Source organism: Nyctereutes procyonoides, unplaced genomic scaffold (assembly GCF_905146905.1).
Source record: "Nyctereutes procyonoides isolate TBG_1078 unplaced genomic scaffold, NYPRO_anot_genome, whole genome shotgun sequence".
Classification (NCBI taxonomy): domain Eukaryota; kingdom Metazoa; phylum Chordata; class Mammalia; order Carnivora; family Canidae; genus Nyctereutes; species Nyctereutes procyonoides.
This window is the reverse complement of record NW_026575042.1, coordinates 28637168-28650432: the sequence shown is the minus strand read 5'-3', so window position 1 is coordinate 28650432 and position 13265 is coordinate 28637168. Positions and strand designations below refer to the sequence as shown.

The 13265-nt window shown below is 38.1% G+C and overlaps 1 protein-coding gene across 3 annotated transcripts in view; it reads right to left on the bottom strand.

Annotated features, from left to right (window-relative positions):
* Positions 1 to 13207, bottom strand: part of NEK11 (NIMA related kinase 11) — a 236405-nt gene extending 223198 nt beyond the window's left edge. Inside the window, exons 1-3 of one of the 3 annotated variants that reach the window (XM_055321435.1) lie at positions 12247 to 12283; positions 11413 to 11561; positions 9564 to 9833 (exon numbers count right to left, since the gene is read on the bottom strand). In XM_055321435.1, coding sequence (XP_055177410.1) covers positions 9564 to 9733 — 170 coding nt within the window. In that variant the 5' untranslated portion in view covers positions 9734 to 9833; positions 11413 to 11561; positions 12247 to 12283. Of the gene's footprint in view, positions 1 to 9563; positions 9834 to 11412; positions 11562 to 12246; positions 12284 to 13075 lie in introns of those variants that run through there. The other 2 variants (XM_055321436.1, XM_055321437.1) reach the window with 2 other exon arrangements.
* Positions 13208 to 13265: the final 58 nt, after the last annotated feature.

Sequence of the window (13265 nt, the reverse complement as noted above, 5' to 3'; positions counted from 1 at the left end):
TATTTCTCATATAAATATAAATTTACAAATCACTAGGTTCCAAAAACTAAGTTTAGGAATAACTGGCCAAGGAACTAATAGTAACCTAACGGTTGCCTTTCCCCCCTGTTGACTTTTAAGTCGTGCACATCACTCTAAATTCACTATTTAGAAATGGATGTCATGGCAACTCAACTTTTTTCCCCAGGAAAATTGGCTCAAGTGTAATAAAGTGACCCAGAAACTAATTTTAACCTGAGAGCTTTCCACCTTCTCATTTCTTTGATGTTTACATTATAGATGTATCTCATTCCAACTTCTTTAAAGGTGGATATCACAACTCGAATTTCCAGTTCAAAATAGTCATGAGGGTAGGTGCTAGCCGAAACTACCCACAAGGCAATGCATATGTCAAAAAAGTAGTCAGATCAGTTCAGAAAGGGAAAAGCTGACAAAAGAAGATCCCTCCCTCTGCTGATCCTGTTGGAGTAAGTGATGGGTACAGGGAAACCACTTGCCCTGTGTCAGGCAGAGTATTGGACTGTTTGATTCACCAAAAGCTTTTAGAGAAAAAAAAGTCTCACAAGAAGGCTGCTTGAAAAGAACTAAAAACAAGAAGGTTAGTTACAGATTATACTTAAGGTTGCTTTGCTTTGGGCCAGGAAATTAAAGTTAGAGATTAAATATTGAAAAGATTAAATATTGAAAAATATTCTGATACCACCCATTAAAACCCTGAATTTGGTTATTGAGGTTCCTCTGGAATCCATTAAGAATCATGTCATCTCCCTGAAAAAAGTACACTTTTGACTGGGGGGGGGGGGAAACGGGACTTGAACTATATTACACAAAGTTTTGTTCTTGCATATTATTCACTCATCCTTAAAATATTTTACTTATTGAATATATGAGACAAAATAACAGTTAAAATAGTAGGCTTACATAAATCTTATATTTTAAAAATTTGGGGTAGTCAACAATGACAATGTAAAGGGACCAGCATATCTAATTACATTTTTAAATTATCATTTACCAAAATAGCTTAGATATCCCCCAATCTCACACATTTAAATGAATAATATTCCTTATTTCCTAGGGTATTACTCAATGTTGGCAAAACCATTAGCTTCCCTGCTCACAAATCCAACAAAACAATACATAAGAAGAACAGAGTAAAATAAGTAAGGAATTTAAACAGTCTAAAAATCTAATAGTAATTTGCCTATATTCTTTTCCTGTCAACAATCTAGTTGTGATTTTTTTTAGTTGTGATATTTTTAATAATTCACTTCCATTTTCTCTCAAACAATAGTGATGAGGGGGGAAAAAGCATTAAAAAATAAAGGCTTTTCGTGTGCTGTTGTCTTCTTTCTAAAAGGTTCTTGGTGATTCAGTCTTCAAAGCAGGCTTTTTTGGCCCCCTGCCCAAGCCAAAATGAAACTGAGGGGTTCCCCACATCCTACTCATCCTAAAGTATTTTACTAGTCATCTCTCATCTGTAAATATTAAAAACCAAATAAAAAGCTCATGACTCCTTTTACGTTAATACATACGATGAAGCAGTCTCAGGAAAATGTAAATCATTTACCCCAAAATGTTGACTTCATTACCATGATTGAGATAAGTCAAGGTAACTGTGCACTCTTGCATTTTATTCTCTTTTTCCTTATCTCCCAAACCTTAAATATTGTAAGATGGCCAGAAGCTCAGGGGCTTGATTTTGTAACAGATAGAGAATTGGTAAAGCCCAAAGTGAAGTCCAAGTTCAAAGTTACCCTTCTCATATTTACCTAAGAGGAACCGATGCGCAAGATCCTCTAGAACACGAGCTGTTTTAAAAGAAATTTTAGTATGTTTTCATATTATAATCTCTCTTAAAAGATTGAAGATTTTAAGGGAACAAGACTTGATCACCACAATGAAAACTGTTTTCTGGCAGGGCAAAATGAAATCATTAGTTTCCTCCAAATTGTTTTAATAACCCCACTGCATAAACCATTGAATCCTATTAAACTAACTCAGCCTACTCAATACCCAGTCCTCCCACCACAGATACCCAGTGGGGAGAATGCCTGGTCATAAGATAAAAATAATAGCTTTAATAAGAGTACATAAAATGGGCTCAAAGTTGGACTTATTAAATCTACTGTCTTGTTTAGAATGAGTCAAAACTGAAAGCAAGGATATGTTAAAATGATTAAATAAATCGGACAGAAATACATAAATAGGTGTTTATACTAATACATAAGTAGGTGCAATATATAAGCACCAGCATTGTGAAAGCTACCAGCTACTAAATAGAAGAAATTACTGTCACATTCTGAGTCACCGAAAGCTTGTCTCAAATATTATAAAAATCTATGCATTCTGGTAAGGACTACTACTCATTTTTAACTATTTTTTGACACTGTCAGGCTACTGTCATCAATTTATTAATTTGCTAAGAGGAAATAATATCCTTTTTTATAAACGGTGAAAACTTATATACAGAAAGGAAGGCTTTTCATGTTCATTCCTTACAATATGAAAACTGATTTCTCTATTTCTCTCTGTGTCTAAAATAAACTTGAAAATGGATGAAGTCCTTTTTTTTTCCTAATTACAACTGAGCATGTCAGCAAATGTGGTCATAATTCAGAACTGGCCCAAATACGCTTCAGTTGAATGACAGAGAATGCCCATCACTTCTCAGTGATTGAATCTTGGTTCTTCATTAGTTTTCCAGGGTTATACCACTATCAGAAAGGATATGTTGGAACAATCATTACATTAAATCCCTGAGGATGCTAAAAGGTACAATAGTTTTTTTTACTTCTACTTCAAAGAGTTTACCAGAATCAACATATTCAATAAAAGGGAACTAACTGCTATCAATGCCATACAATGGACTATTATGCAAGCATTTAGAACAATGCTTTTAAGAGTACTTAGTAACATGGGAAAATACTTACATCTTAGTGCTTCAAAGAAGATGCAAAATTATATATACATTGAATGGAACTATTCTCCCCACCCGTTTGTCTAGTTCAGTGATCCTCAAAGTATAGTCTTCAGGCCAGCAGCAACAGAGGGCAGAGATGCAAATTCAAAGGCCTCACCCAGACTTACTAAATCAGAAACTCTAGTAGAGCCCAGCGATCTGCGTTTTAGCAGCCCTCCAGGCAATTCTGATGCCTAATAAAATGAGAAAATCACTGGCTGGTTCTTAATCATCCTTCAGGTCTCAGCCCAAACAATACATTCTCAGAAGCCTTGCCTCATCCAGCACTATGCTGCCAGCTTAGATGGGTCTATCATACTTCATAGCAACCAAGACTTTCCTTTCACAATGGTTATGTCGGCTTATGATGATACAATTAGAGTTCTTCTTTCCCACTAGACCAGATATTCTAAAGCCTAGTAGAACATTTGAATCACCTGGAAGCTCTCAAAAAGCCCAGATACCTGGGGTGTGGCCCAACTAAAACAATGTTCTAGGGTATGACTCCAACACGTATTTTTTAAAATACTGTGATTCCATTCTTTGGCCAAGGTTGAGAACCACCAGACTGAAGCACCTTGAAGAGCAGGTGATCAGCAAATAGTGACCAACATTCACTGAATTAACATGTGGAGTTTTTGTTTTGTTTTTACTTTTATTTTCTCTGTGTTATTGTTTTCTTAAAACTTTAACATGGTACAAAATTCCAAATGTACAAAAAGGATTCAGTGAAAAGTACATCTCCTTCACTTTCATCCTCCATCTCTGAGGCAACCACTGTGACCAATACTATATGTTTCCTTAGAAGAGTGAATAAATATTTGTCAACACACATAGAAAAGACCAGAAGTTGGGTGGCAAGATTATAGAATTATTTTCCCACTTTATGCACAGCTGCACTTTTAATAAAACATATGCATATTACTTTCATTATAGGAAAAGAAGGTGCCCTAAAGATAATTGAATGTATGTGCATCCAGAGTTGTTCAGGAGATGCACCCTGGGTCTGACAGTTCTGAAAAAAATGGTCACTTTGGAACAATGTTCTCTGTCATGAGGAAGAGACTCTTTATTTGGCTTAAGCAAAGAGCTATTCAACTATTCCCTCTACTTCATTTTGGCTATATTTTTATTTCTGATTAGATATTCAGCTTCTCTAGAACTCTCATCAGAAAATGGTGCAAGAAAAAAAAAAAGAAAGAAAATGGTGCAAGGACACATGAAAAGAGATACTATTCATTCTAGGCCCTGAATTAAGAAGTGGCATTATGATTTACAGATCTGTCTTGTCTGATATTAGTTAGCATGAGCCCCTACCAAAATTGACTAAGTATATTAAGATGAAAAGCTGAGGACTGGATCCTAGTGTGGTGGTTTAATGATGGTTCTGTCCTTCAAAGGTCCTGACTCCCTCAGTCCCAGCCCTGTTGACTGTATCTTGACAGAACATTCTGGAACTGGTGCAGAAGTCTGAGATGCTCTCAGGAAGAGACTGGGCTTAGGAGAGCTATCTGACAATAATGGACCCAGACTGTTGTGGGGTTTTATTGATTTTTATTATTCTTGTTGAACCTTTATGACTTTTCACCTCCTTTATTCTTAAGGTCTGAGGACCTCTCCCCTCTGCTGCCAGTGGGACTAATTCTAGCAGCAGCTCTTAGTCCTCTCTCCTCCATTCTGTTTCTGTGGCTAGGTGAGAAATCTGCCTGTTAGGACTTTTAAAAATGTGTTCTTCTATAGGCTCAAGAGCTATCCCAGGAGGCAAATGCCCAGGCTTGAAGACATTTTTCTAATGACTTGGTAACTTTTCTGATTTGACTCCAGTCCTTATCTCATGCTGTAGACATTTGATACTGAGAAGAAATGTTCTGTGGAGAGAGAAGCATTTCCATGCTAACCATGCTGACCATATTTAGGCAAAGGCCAATGTGTAAGTAAATAGTTAAATAAGGAAATATTTGGATATTTACACTGACAGGACCAAGGGGGAAAATATGAAAGCTCTTGGATAATTCACAAAAACTAGTAAAATAAAAACCATAGATAACTAGGAATGGATGTGAGCAGTGGCCAACAACTCTGAGAGCAAAGTGGCATATAGATGTTTAAATATTATACTGTTTGCTAGCTGTTTTATGCATGTTAATTGTATCTTCTTCTAGACTGGAAGTTCCTGAGAGCCAAGCCTTAGCTCCTACTGCTTCAGTTTCCTTACTGGTGCTTAGAACAAAGCAAAGGTTTAATACATAAATTAAATACTAATGTGTTGACAAACTAAAAGACTACAGCACCAAATCAACTCTAAATAATAATGTCACTGTTAAAAACAGCACTATAACCAGCATTCTATGCGGATAAGATGAATGTTGAAATTCATTCCAACTGTGGCCATGATTAATCATGTATAAGTAATCATGTACAAGTTTAATCATGTATCTTAGGGTAAGTCTACTTCCTCAACGTCTCTTTTCTATTAAGTTACATGCACTGTGATAAGGGCCAAAGAACTTCTTAGCTCATCAAAATCTGTGGTTTGCTTAAAAAAATAAAGTCTGACAGCTTAACAAAAATATAAAATTATGAAGAAGAATTAGAACAATATTTATAAATATCAGTTAACATTATCATATCCTCACATCCATTAGACCAGAGTTTCTATAATTATGAAAGAAAATATTCCTAAATATTGTTTTATAAATTTCATGATGCAGATTAAAAGAAAAACCTCTATGTCATTCAATACTCATTTTAAGTTTAATCTTATTCTACTGTGATAACTAAAAAAGGAATGGCAGATCTTTATGTCAAAAAGAAAACTCTCTCCAAACACACATTAATCAAATGTCATGCCTGTAGCTTCTTTTTAATCCCATAGCTAATGCAGAAAGTCAATAAAAATATAAAGGAATGTGGTATGTGCATTGTAATTAAAATGCACAGTCACAGTATATGAAAAATGTCAATGGTAGAGTGATGCCCCCAAGTGGCATAATGATAAATTGCAATACTCTGGTGGAAAAGTTAGAATAGTATATTCTTTTTGTTTAGTTCTTTGATTAAATCTAAAAGTGCATTTTACGTAATCCTAGATTTCACATGAGCTATTAATAAATGTCCTATGGACCATCTCAGATTCATGGTATACTCTAGTCACTCTAATGGGATACTAAGAGATAGTCTGGTACATAGGGTTAGGATATACTTTCTTTATAATCTCAAAAGATTAGGGGTATGTCTACAAAACAATGAAGGGAGTCAGATCTACCCTGATCTATTAAGGGAATAACATTCATAACATAGAAACATTTCTGGTATTATTTTCTACCCATCTCTGACGCTAACCAATTCCTGTTTGCAGCCTACTATGTAAAGCATAATTTATCTTTTTAATTTTATTTATTTATTCATGAGAGACACACAGAGAGAGGCAGAAACATTGGCAGAGAGAGAAGCAGGGTCCATGCAAGGAACCTGATGTGGGACTAGATTCAAGGACTCCAGGATAACGCCCTGGGCCAAAGGCAGGTGCCCAACCGTTAAGCCACCGAGGTGTCCCTGTGTAAAGCATAATTTAAAATCTTACTAACCAAATTGCTTGGAGAATGGGTGGTGCTAATTAATGTGGTTTTCTCACAGACTGAAGATTCAACTAGTAGCTAAAAGGTCAACATTCTGAGAATCAATTGCTTTTTGAATACAGATACAAAAGAATAGATGACAATAGAATTGTTACAATCTCAAGAAAGATCCTTGAATAAGATTTTAAAATCCCATGCCTGAGATCAGATTTGAAATGTGATTTGAGAGATTTCTCCCTAAAAGTGGAATGCAAAAGAAACACTTTCACTTAATAGAGAGTACAGTTATTGGGTGACTAGATAAAGTTTTATTAGGCTTCCTTTAATTATTCCTTTAACTTGGACTATTAATAAATAAGATGAATCTCAACTGCTATTGAGTAATATCCATAAGGTATATGATAGTCTGTATTTTACACATCTACTTACAATTAAATCTGTCTCTTTATAAATATATCTATTTAGATATTATATACTCTATTATATGTATTTATCTTGATATTTCATATATTTATAGATATCTTATTTAATCCTATTATGATCCTATGAAGTATCATATCCATTTTACAGATGAGAAAACTGAAGCTCAGATTAGGAAACTGCATAACCTTAATCTTATAGTTACGAACAAGACTGGCTTTACATCTTCACCTGTTCATCCTCAAAGCCTGTGGTCTTAACCACGACAAGTTACAGCCTTCCTTCTAGCATTCTAGGATTTTGTGAACAGCCATTGTCATGATTCTTCATGATTTTAGCAGAGAGTTTTAAAATCGATCTAAAATCAAATGTCTAAGGACGGGCAGGGAGTAGAAAGGTGTGATACAGCTGGGTAAAAGAGACAGTGAAGAGTGGCAACACATGGCTAATCACTGGCAACTAATTTAGACTGAAAAAGAAACACTGTTCAGGCCAAACGAAACACATCTGAAGGCTGAATGTAGCCTGTTTGTCATATGTCATAGAGATTCTGATGATGGATTGTTTTTCAAGAGATTCTATGCTAGATTTTCTGGTATCAAGTAATTTGTCAATTATCCTCACTGTTGGGTTCATCCCTCATACCTAGGCTTCATCTGTCATATTCAGCCCAAGTTAGGTGTTTTCAGACTAATAGGGAAAGTACAGGAAAAGTTATTGACAAATCACTTCCCAACCAACCAACCCTTTCCTCTCTATTTCTCTCCTCCTGCCCCAACACCTACACACTTCACTCATCCATCATCTCAAGTCTGAAGCTTTCAAATCTGGTCTTCCTACATCTTATTTTGCATCCCTGTGTTCAACTTTTTAGCCCTCCTATGAATTCCTTTAAGATTTTTCACATTCCTCACTCATTGAAAAAAAAACAAAATCAAATATAGTCTTTATGATGAGGGATAAAAGCAGAAAAACGTTCACCTTTAGCCCAGAAGGCTGACCTACAGCCTGCATAGTTTCAATAAGGATCACATATGTACTGGTTAGTATTATTTAAAGGGTATCATGACTGTTGGTATATCTCCCTGACAGTTAATACTGAGCTGAATGGTAAGCACCAGAGAAATCTTGCAGCAGTAGTTACAAGTGGAAATTCAAAGAAAACATGTATGATCTAATATTCCCTGCATGTCCCACCCCCTTGAACACTAAGCATATAACCACCAGCTTCATACAACAAAAGTGCTGCTCTTTCTGCTCATGGGTCCTATCCCTGTTTTATAATAAAAGCATCTTTTTGCACTGAAAATGTCTCAAGAATTCTTTTTTGACCATTTGCTTGTGGTCCCACATCATATACAATGTGATTTTTACAAGTTCTGGGTCAGATTTAGGTCCTACTCTCAATATTTCCATAAAGGTACTCTAGTAATTTTCAGAAATTTATCATTCTGTCTTACATGGGTGGAAGGGTACCTCTAGGATTTCTGGAATTCTTTTTGATAGGGGTCATGAAGCATGCTCTAAGGATACCAGAGAAGTGCCAGCACTGTTGCCATTGTTCATGTAGGAATTTACTGAAAACTATGAAATTCTGGACATAAAGACCATTTAAAAAGTTGATTTTGAAAATAAAATAGTAGCATCAACATTTACCTTTATAATTTCTATGTAATATTAGAAGTAGAAAATGTAAAAAAAAAAAAGGAGAAAATGTTTATTTATTACATTGATTTTAAATCCAGTGGGCAAAAGCTGAAAGAATTTTTAAAAGCCTCAAAATCTCTGAAAAAAAGAATTATGGGATGGAAATCTGTTCTTCTAGAGTTAAGGACTGATGTCTTATTCATTCCTCCTCTGCTTTGTCTTTTTCCTGTGTTTCTGATGTACAAGTTTTTATTTTAACTCCAATTCCAACTAACTTATCGCTGCAGCAAATTCAAACAACTTAAAGCTAGAAAGGAAGATTCATCCTTATCTGTAACAGACAACAGCATTACAAGTTTTTCTCTACTGTGAAAGTTTAAAGTCCTATCAAAATCAAAGAAAAGGAAGTAACAAGAGGGCCCTCAATATTATTAATGTAATTTTAGATGGGAGCTCCTGCTTGGTTTAAATGCCTAATTTGAGAATTGTAGGACTTCAGACTTGGAAAAACTCCTCCCTAGAAGAAAGCCAAGGAAAATTAATACCATTTTTCCCTTAGTACACCCTATTCACTTCAAGTGTGAATTACCATTTATTTGCATTTCATAACATTTCTAAAATTGCCATCATTATAAACAATTCTTACTTTCTCATTCAAGAAGTCCCAATCAAGTTAAGTGGAAGCAATGTTGTAATTGAGACTCTGGTATGCATAAAAATGTTATTTTCACTTAATCTACCCCATTTCCCATCTCTAGGTCATTTGGGTACTTCACTCACCTGCTGAAATGCCTTTAAAAATCTTATCTTTAGACACCATTCAAGAAGTTTTTCTATCACTTACTAAGTTCTTAGAATCTCAAATGCAAAGAGCAAATGATACTCCATGTTCTTAATGAGCTAAGAGCTATGCATACAGGGCAGCCAACTCAAAATTTGTATGAAGTATTTTTACTTACAATTCCTCTCCTTGTTTTGCTTTCTTGTCTGAAACCAGATAGACAGTCCCAAAACTTCCACTACCAAGTTTTTGTTGAAGCACATATCTTCTTGCAATCAAAGTCTTTGGATAAGTAGAAAGGGCTATTGATTCATTCGCATACTTAGCAGCCTCTTGGAATTTCAGCATGGCTCCCAACAAGAGAGAATTGGTTCATATGCTTACAGAAATTTAATATTCAAGTCTCCTAGAAGATGGCCAAATTCATCCAGGTAGCATCAGTCAATCCCTTAAAAGTGAAAAGTCCAGAGATCAGGCAAGCCTAAAGAATGCTATTGTATTCCTAGCAATATGTAGAAGTTTTTGACAATGATATCTGCAACTTTGAGTAATGGATTCAATGACACCACATTTAGTGACTGAGAGAAAAATGTCAAAAGGTAGAGATACTGGCAGGTTCTAATAGAAGACAGTCTTTCACAGGAAGAGAGCTTTCCCTCATACATCTGAATATGGCAAAACTGAGTTACAGTTAATGTGTTTAAAAGTTATACTCCCCACCTACTTTTTTAAAAAAATCCAAATATAAGAACATTTATTCTAATATTTATTTTGTTGTGCCCGAGATTGCGAATCCGAGAACCACCGAGGAGCCGACACCGATGCAAACACACGAGGGTTTATTTACAAGCTCGAGCCTGGGTCCAAGTACACTGGACACAGCGGAGCAGGGACTTGGACCCCGAGACTAAGAGGCTTAGCAGCTTTTTAGGGGCCAGTGGCCAATGGGATACGCAGAAAGTTGCACAGTCCTGTTGGTTCATACGCAGGTGGCCCATTGAATTACATTTTACCCTAAAGTATCCACTTGAACTGGCCTATCACTGAGCCGGATTACCAATTAGAGTGTGCCCCGGGCTTGACTAGGGTTGGCAGCGCCCTAAGCAATAAGCAGGTCGGCCTATCACTGACCCCATTTCCGATTAGGGTGCGCCCCGGGCTTGACTAGGGTGGGGCAGTGTCCTAAACAGGTCGGCACAAGGCGGGTGCAGCACAAAATGGAGTCAGTCCTGCTCTGCTTGTCCAGGGGTAGGGGATTTTTGTTAAATTTCCTGGGTCCCACAATTTCTTAAAATTTATTTCTTAAAATCTATACATTTGCATCAATCTTTTCATAAGTCTTTCTTCCCACCTTATGTCTGTTTTGATTAACAGTGAATTAGGATCACACTAGAAATTAGCATAGAATTTTTTTCTGTAGATATTAAACCATGGCTTTTGCATTTATTAGAATAGATGTGAAGAGGAACAAAGACTTCAGAATAAATTTTTCCCATCCTAAACCAATTCTGATCTAGTTTCTGAAGTTATTATACACACTGTGTATAGAGTAATCTCTCTGGATTGGAAATAAGTGTCACAAATGCAGTTCAAACCAAAAACTGTGTTTTGATGATAGCTGAGTATACATGTGTTATAATTCCTCAAGGAACTATAAATGTGCAGCAGGATTATGAAAAGTAGGACTGTTTTATATGAGTGTATGCCCAGTAAAATCACTTTTACTTCATCGAAATGTAAAATGTTTTGTTAGTAATCATGAAAAGTGGATTTGTTTAAAATCTATGAAAACATGATTTTAAATTGAAGACAGTCTATGCCTTGGAGTCAAGTTTCCACAACTATAAGACAGAAACTTATCGTGTATAACGATAAAACGAGATGCTACCTGTGTAGTTTGGGGTTCATGACCAACACACTTCGCATGGTGGTGGCAATTACAAATATCCTCAGACTAGAACAAAGCAGTAAATGTGCATTTAGGCATTTTTCTTCTTGAACTAATGCATTAATCAGTTAAGTTTTACCTGATGCCAGTAAGATGTATTCTAGTAAATGGCTTTAAAAAGGGGAAGGGCATGTATGGCTGGCTCAGTTGGCAGAGCACGCCACTCTTGATCTCAGGACTGTGGGTTTGAGCCCCATGTTGGATGTGGAGATTACCTAAAAATAAAATCTAAGAAAAAGGAGGAGGAGAAGAAACCAGTCATCATTGTGTGCTCATAACAATACTAAAACATTAGCATTGTGTCGGAACTTCAGAGCTGAGGCCCATACCTCAAAATCCCTGAATTAATAAAAATTTACGTCATATTATCAAGATCACAGAAAATATCAGTAAAATCTACTACTGAAAAAAATGACTGGAGAGCAGGTCTCCAGATGTGTATTTTGTTTGCTTTCTCTGCTCCCACAAAAGTGATACTTTCTGGCCAAATTAAAATACATGGACTCATAGAGTTTTCAACAGAAAAGAACCCTCCAGATGACCCAGTAATTCTCCTTATATTAGGGATGAGATAAAGGTCCCAATTCAGTGAAGGACAGACTAGTTCTGAGAAGTCCAATTTCCCAGTGGCTCCTGTTTGTAAATGAGCTTAATTTTAAACCCAGCAATGTCATCTAAGCAGTCTGGCCAGGCCCACAGACTACTTTGGAACTAGGTTCCCTTCTGCCAAACTCCCAGACTCGGCCCTGTGAACTTTAATAATCAATTCCACTAATCTCCTCTGTGCAACCACAGAGCTACCCTAGCAGGTCCCGTGTTGTCTAGATTCCAGAACTATCTGTTCCTTTGTCAACGTTCACTCGCCCCTACCTCCTGAAGGTTGTGGATGAAGCTGAGCGCCAGATACACACACCTTCTCTATCTTTGTATCCTTGGCTCCTGTCATATAGTAGTAGGTGGTTCAACAAATTCTGTTAAGGCAAACAGGCGTCCAGCAGACCCACTGTTGCCCAAGGGAGGAAAAAAAAAAAAGTGAGCCTGGTGAGAGGAGGGAAGAGAAGACTTAGAAAGTCGGATGGGAACCGTGAGGAAGGGGAGAGATTACCTCCTGCAAACTGACCTGGCTGGGGGCAAAAGACAAGGGAAGGAGCGTGTTCATCACGGGTTCAAGTCAAGTAGTTCTCTTCCCTGGTCATAATGAGAGGAAGCAGGTCTGACACCGGATTCTGCTTAAGTGGAACACTAACCTTTTTTTTTTTTAATTTTATTTACTTATTCATGAGAGACACACAGAGAGGCAGAGGCACAGGCAGAGAGAGAAGCAGGCTCCATGCAGGGAGCCCGACGTGGGACCCTATCCCGGGGCTCCAGGGTCTCGCCCTGCGCCGAAGGCGGCGCTAAACCGCCGGGCCCCCGGGCTGCCCTAGAACCCTAACCTTAAAGGCAAACCTTAACCTTAAGGTAAAACGAACATTCCCTGCCTCAACTTCTTTTTTAAAAAAATTACATTTTCGCAAAGCGGGCTAACATATACGGAGGCGGCGCCGGCCACGCTTCTGCTCCGGAGGCGGGAGCGGATGTGGGAGGCGAGGAGCCAAGGGAAGCGGAGGGGTCGCGGGCACGGAGGCGCACGGAGGCGCACGGAGGCCCCCGGAGGCCCAGCCCCGCTGGGGCGACCTGCAGCCATCACCGTCCGCGGCTTCGGGGAGCTCGGCGCGCCACGCGGGCCGCCCTTCGCATACCTTTCGGGGCCGAGGGCGGAGGAGCTGCGGCGCCGCGGCGCCAGGCCGTGCCCACGGTCCCACCCGTAATTGGGACGGACGCTGGGCAGGTCTCCCGTAGGTGCAGCAGCCCCGCCGAGCCGCCCGACCTCGGGGCGAGGCTGTTGCGCCCCGTTGCCACGGAGACAGCGTGGGGCATGCTGGGAAGCGG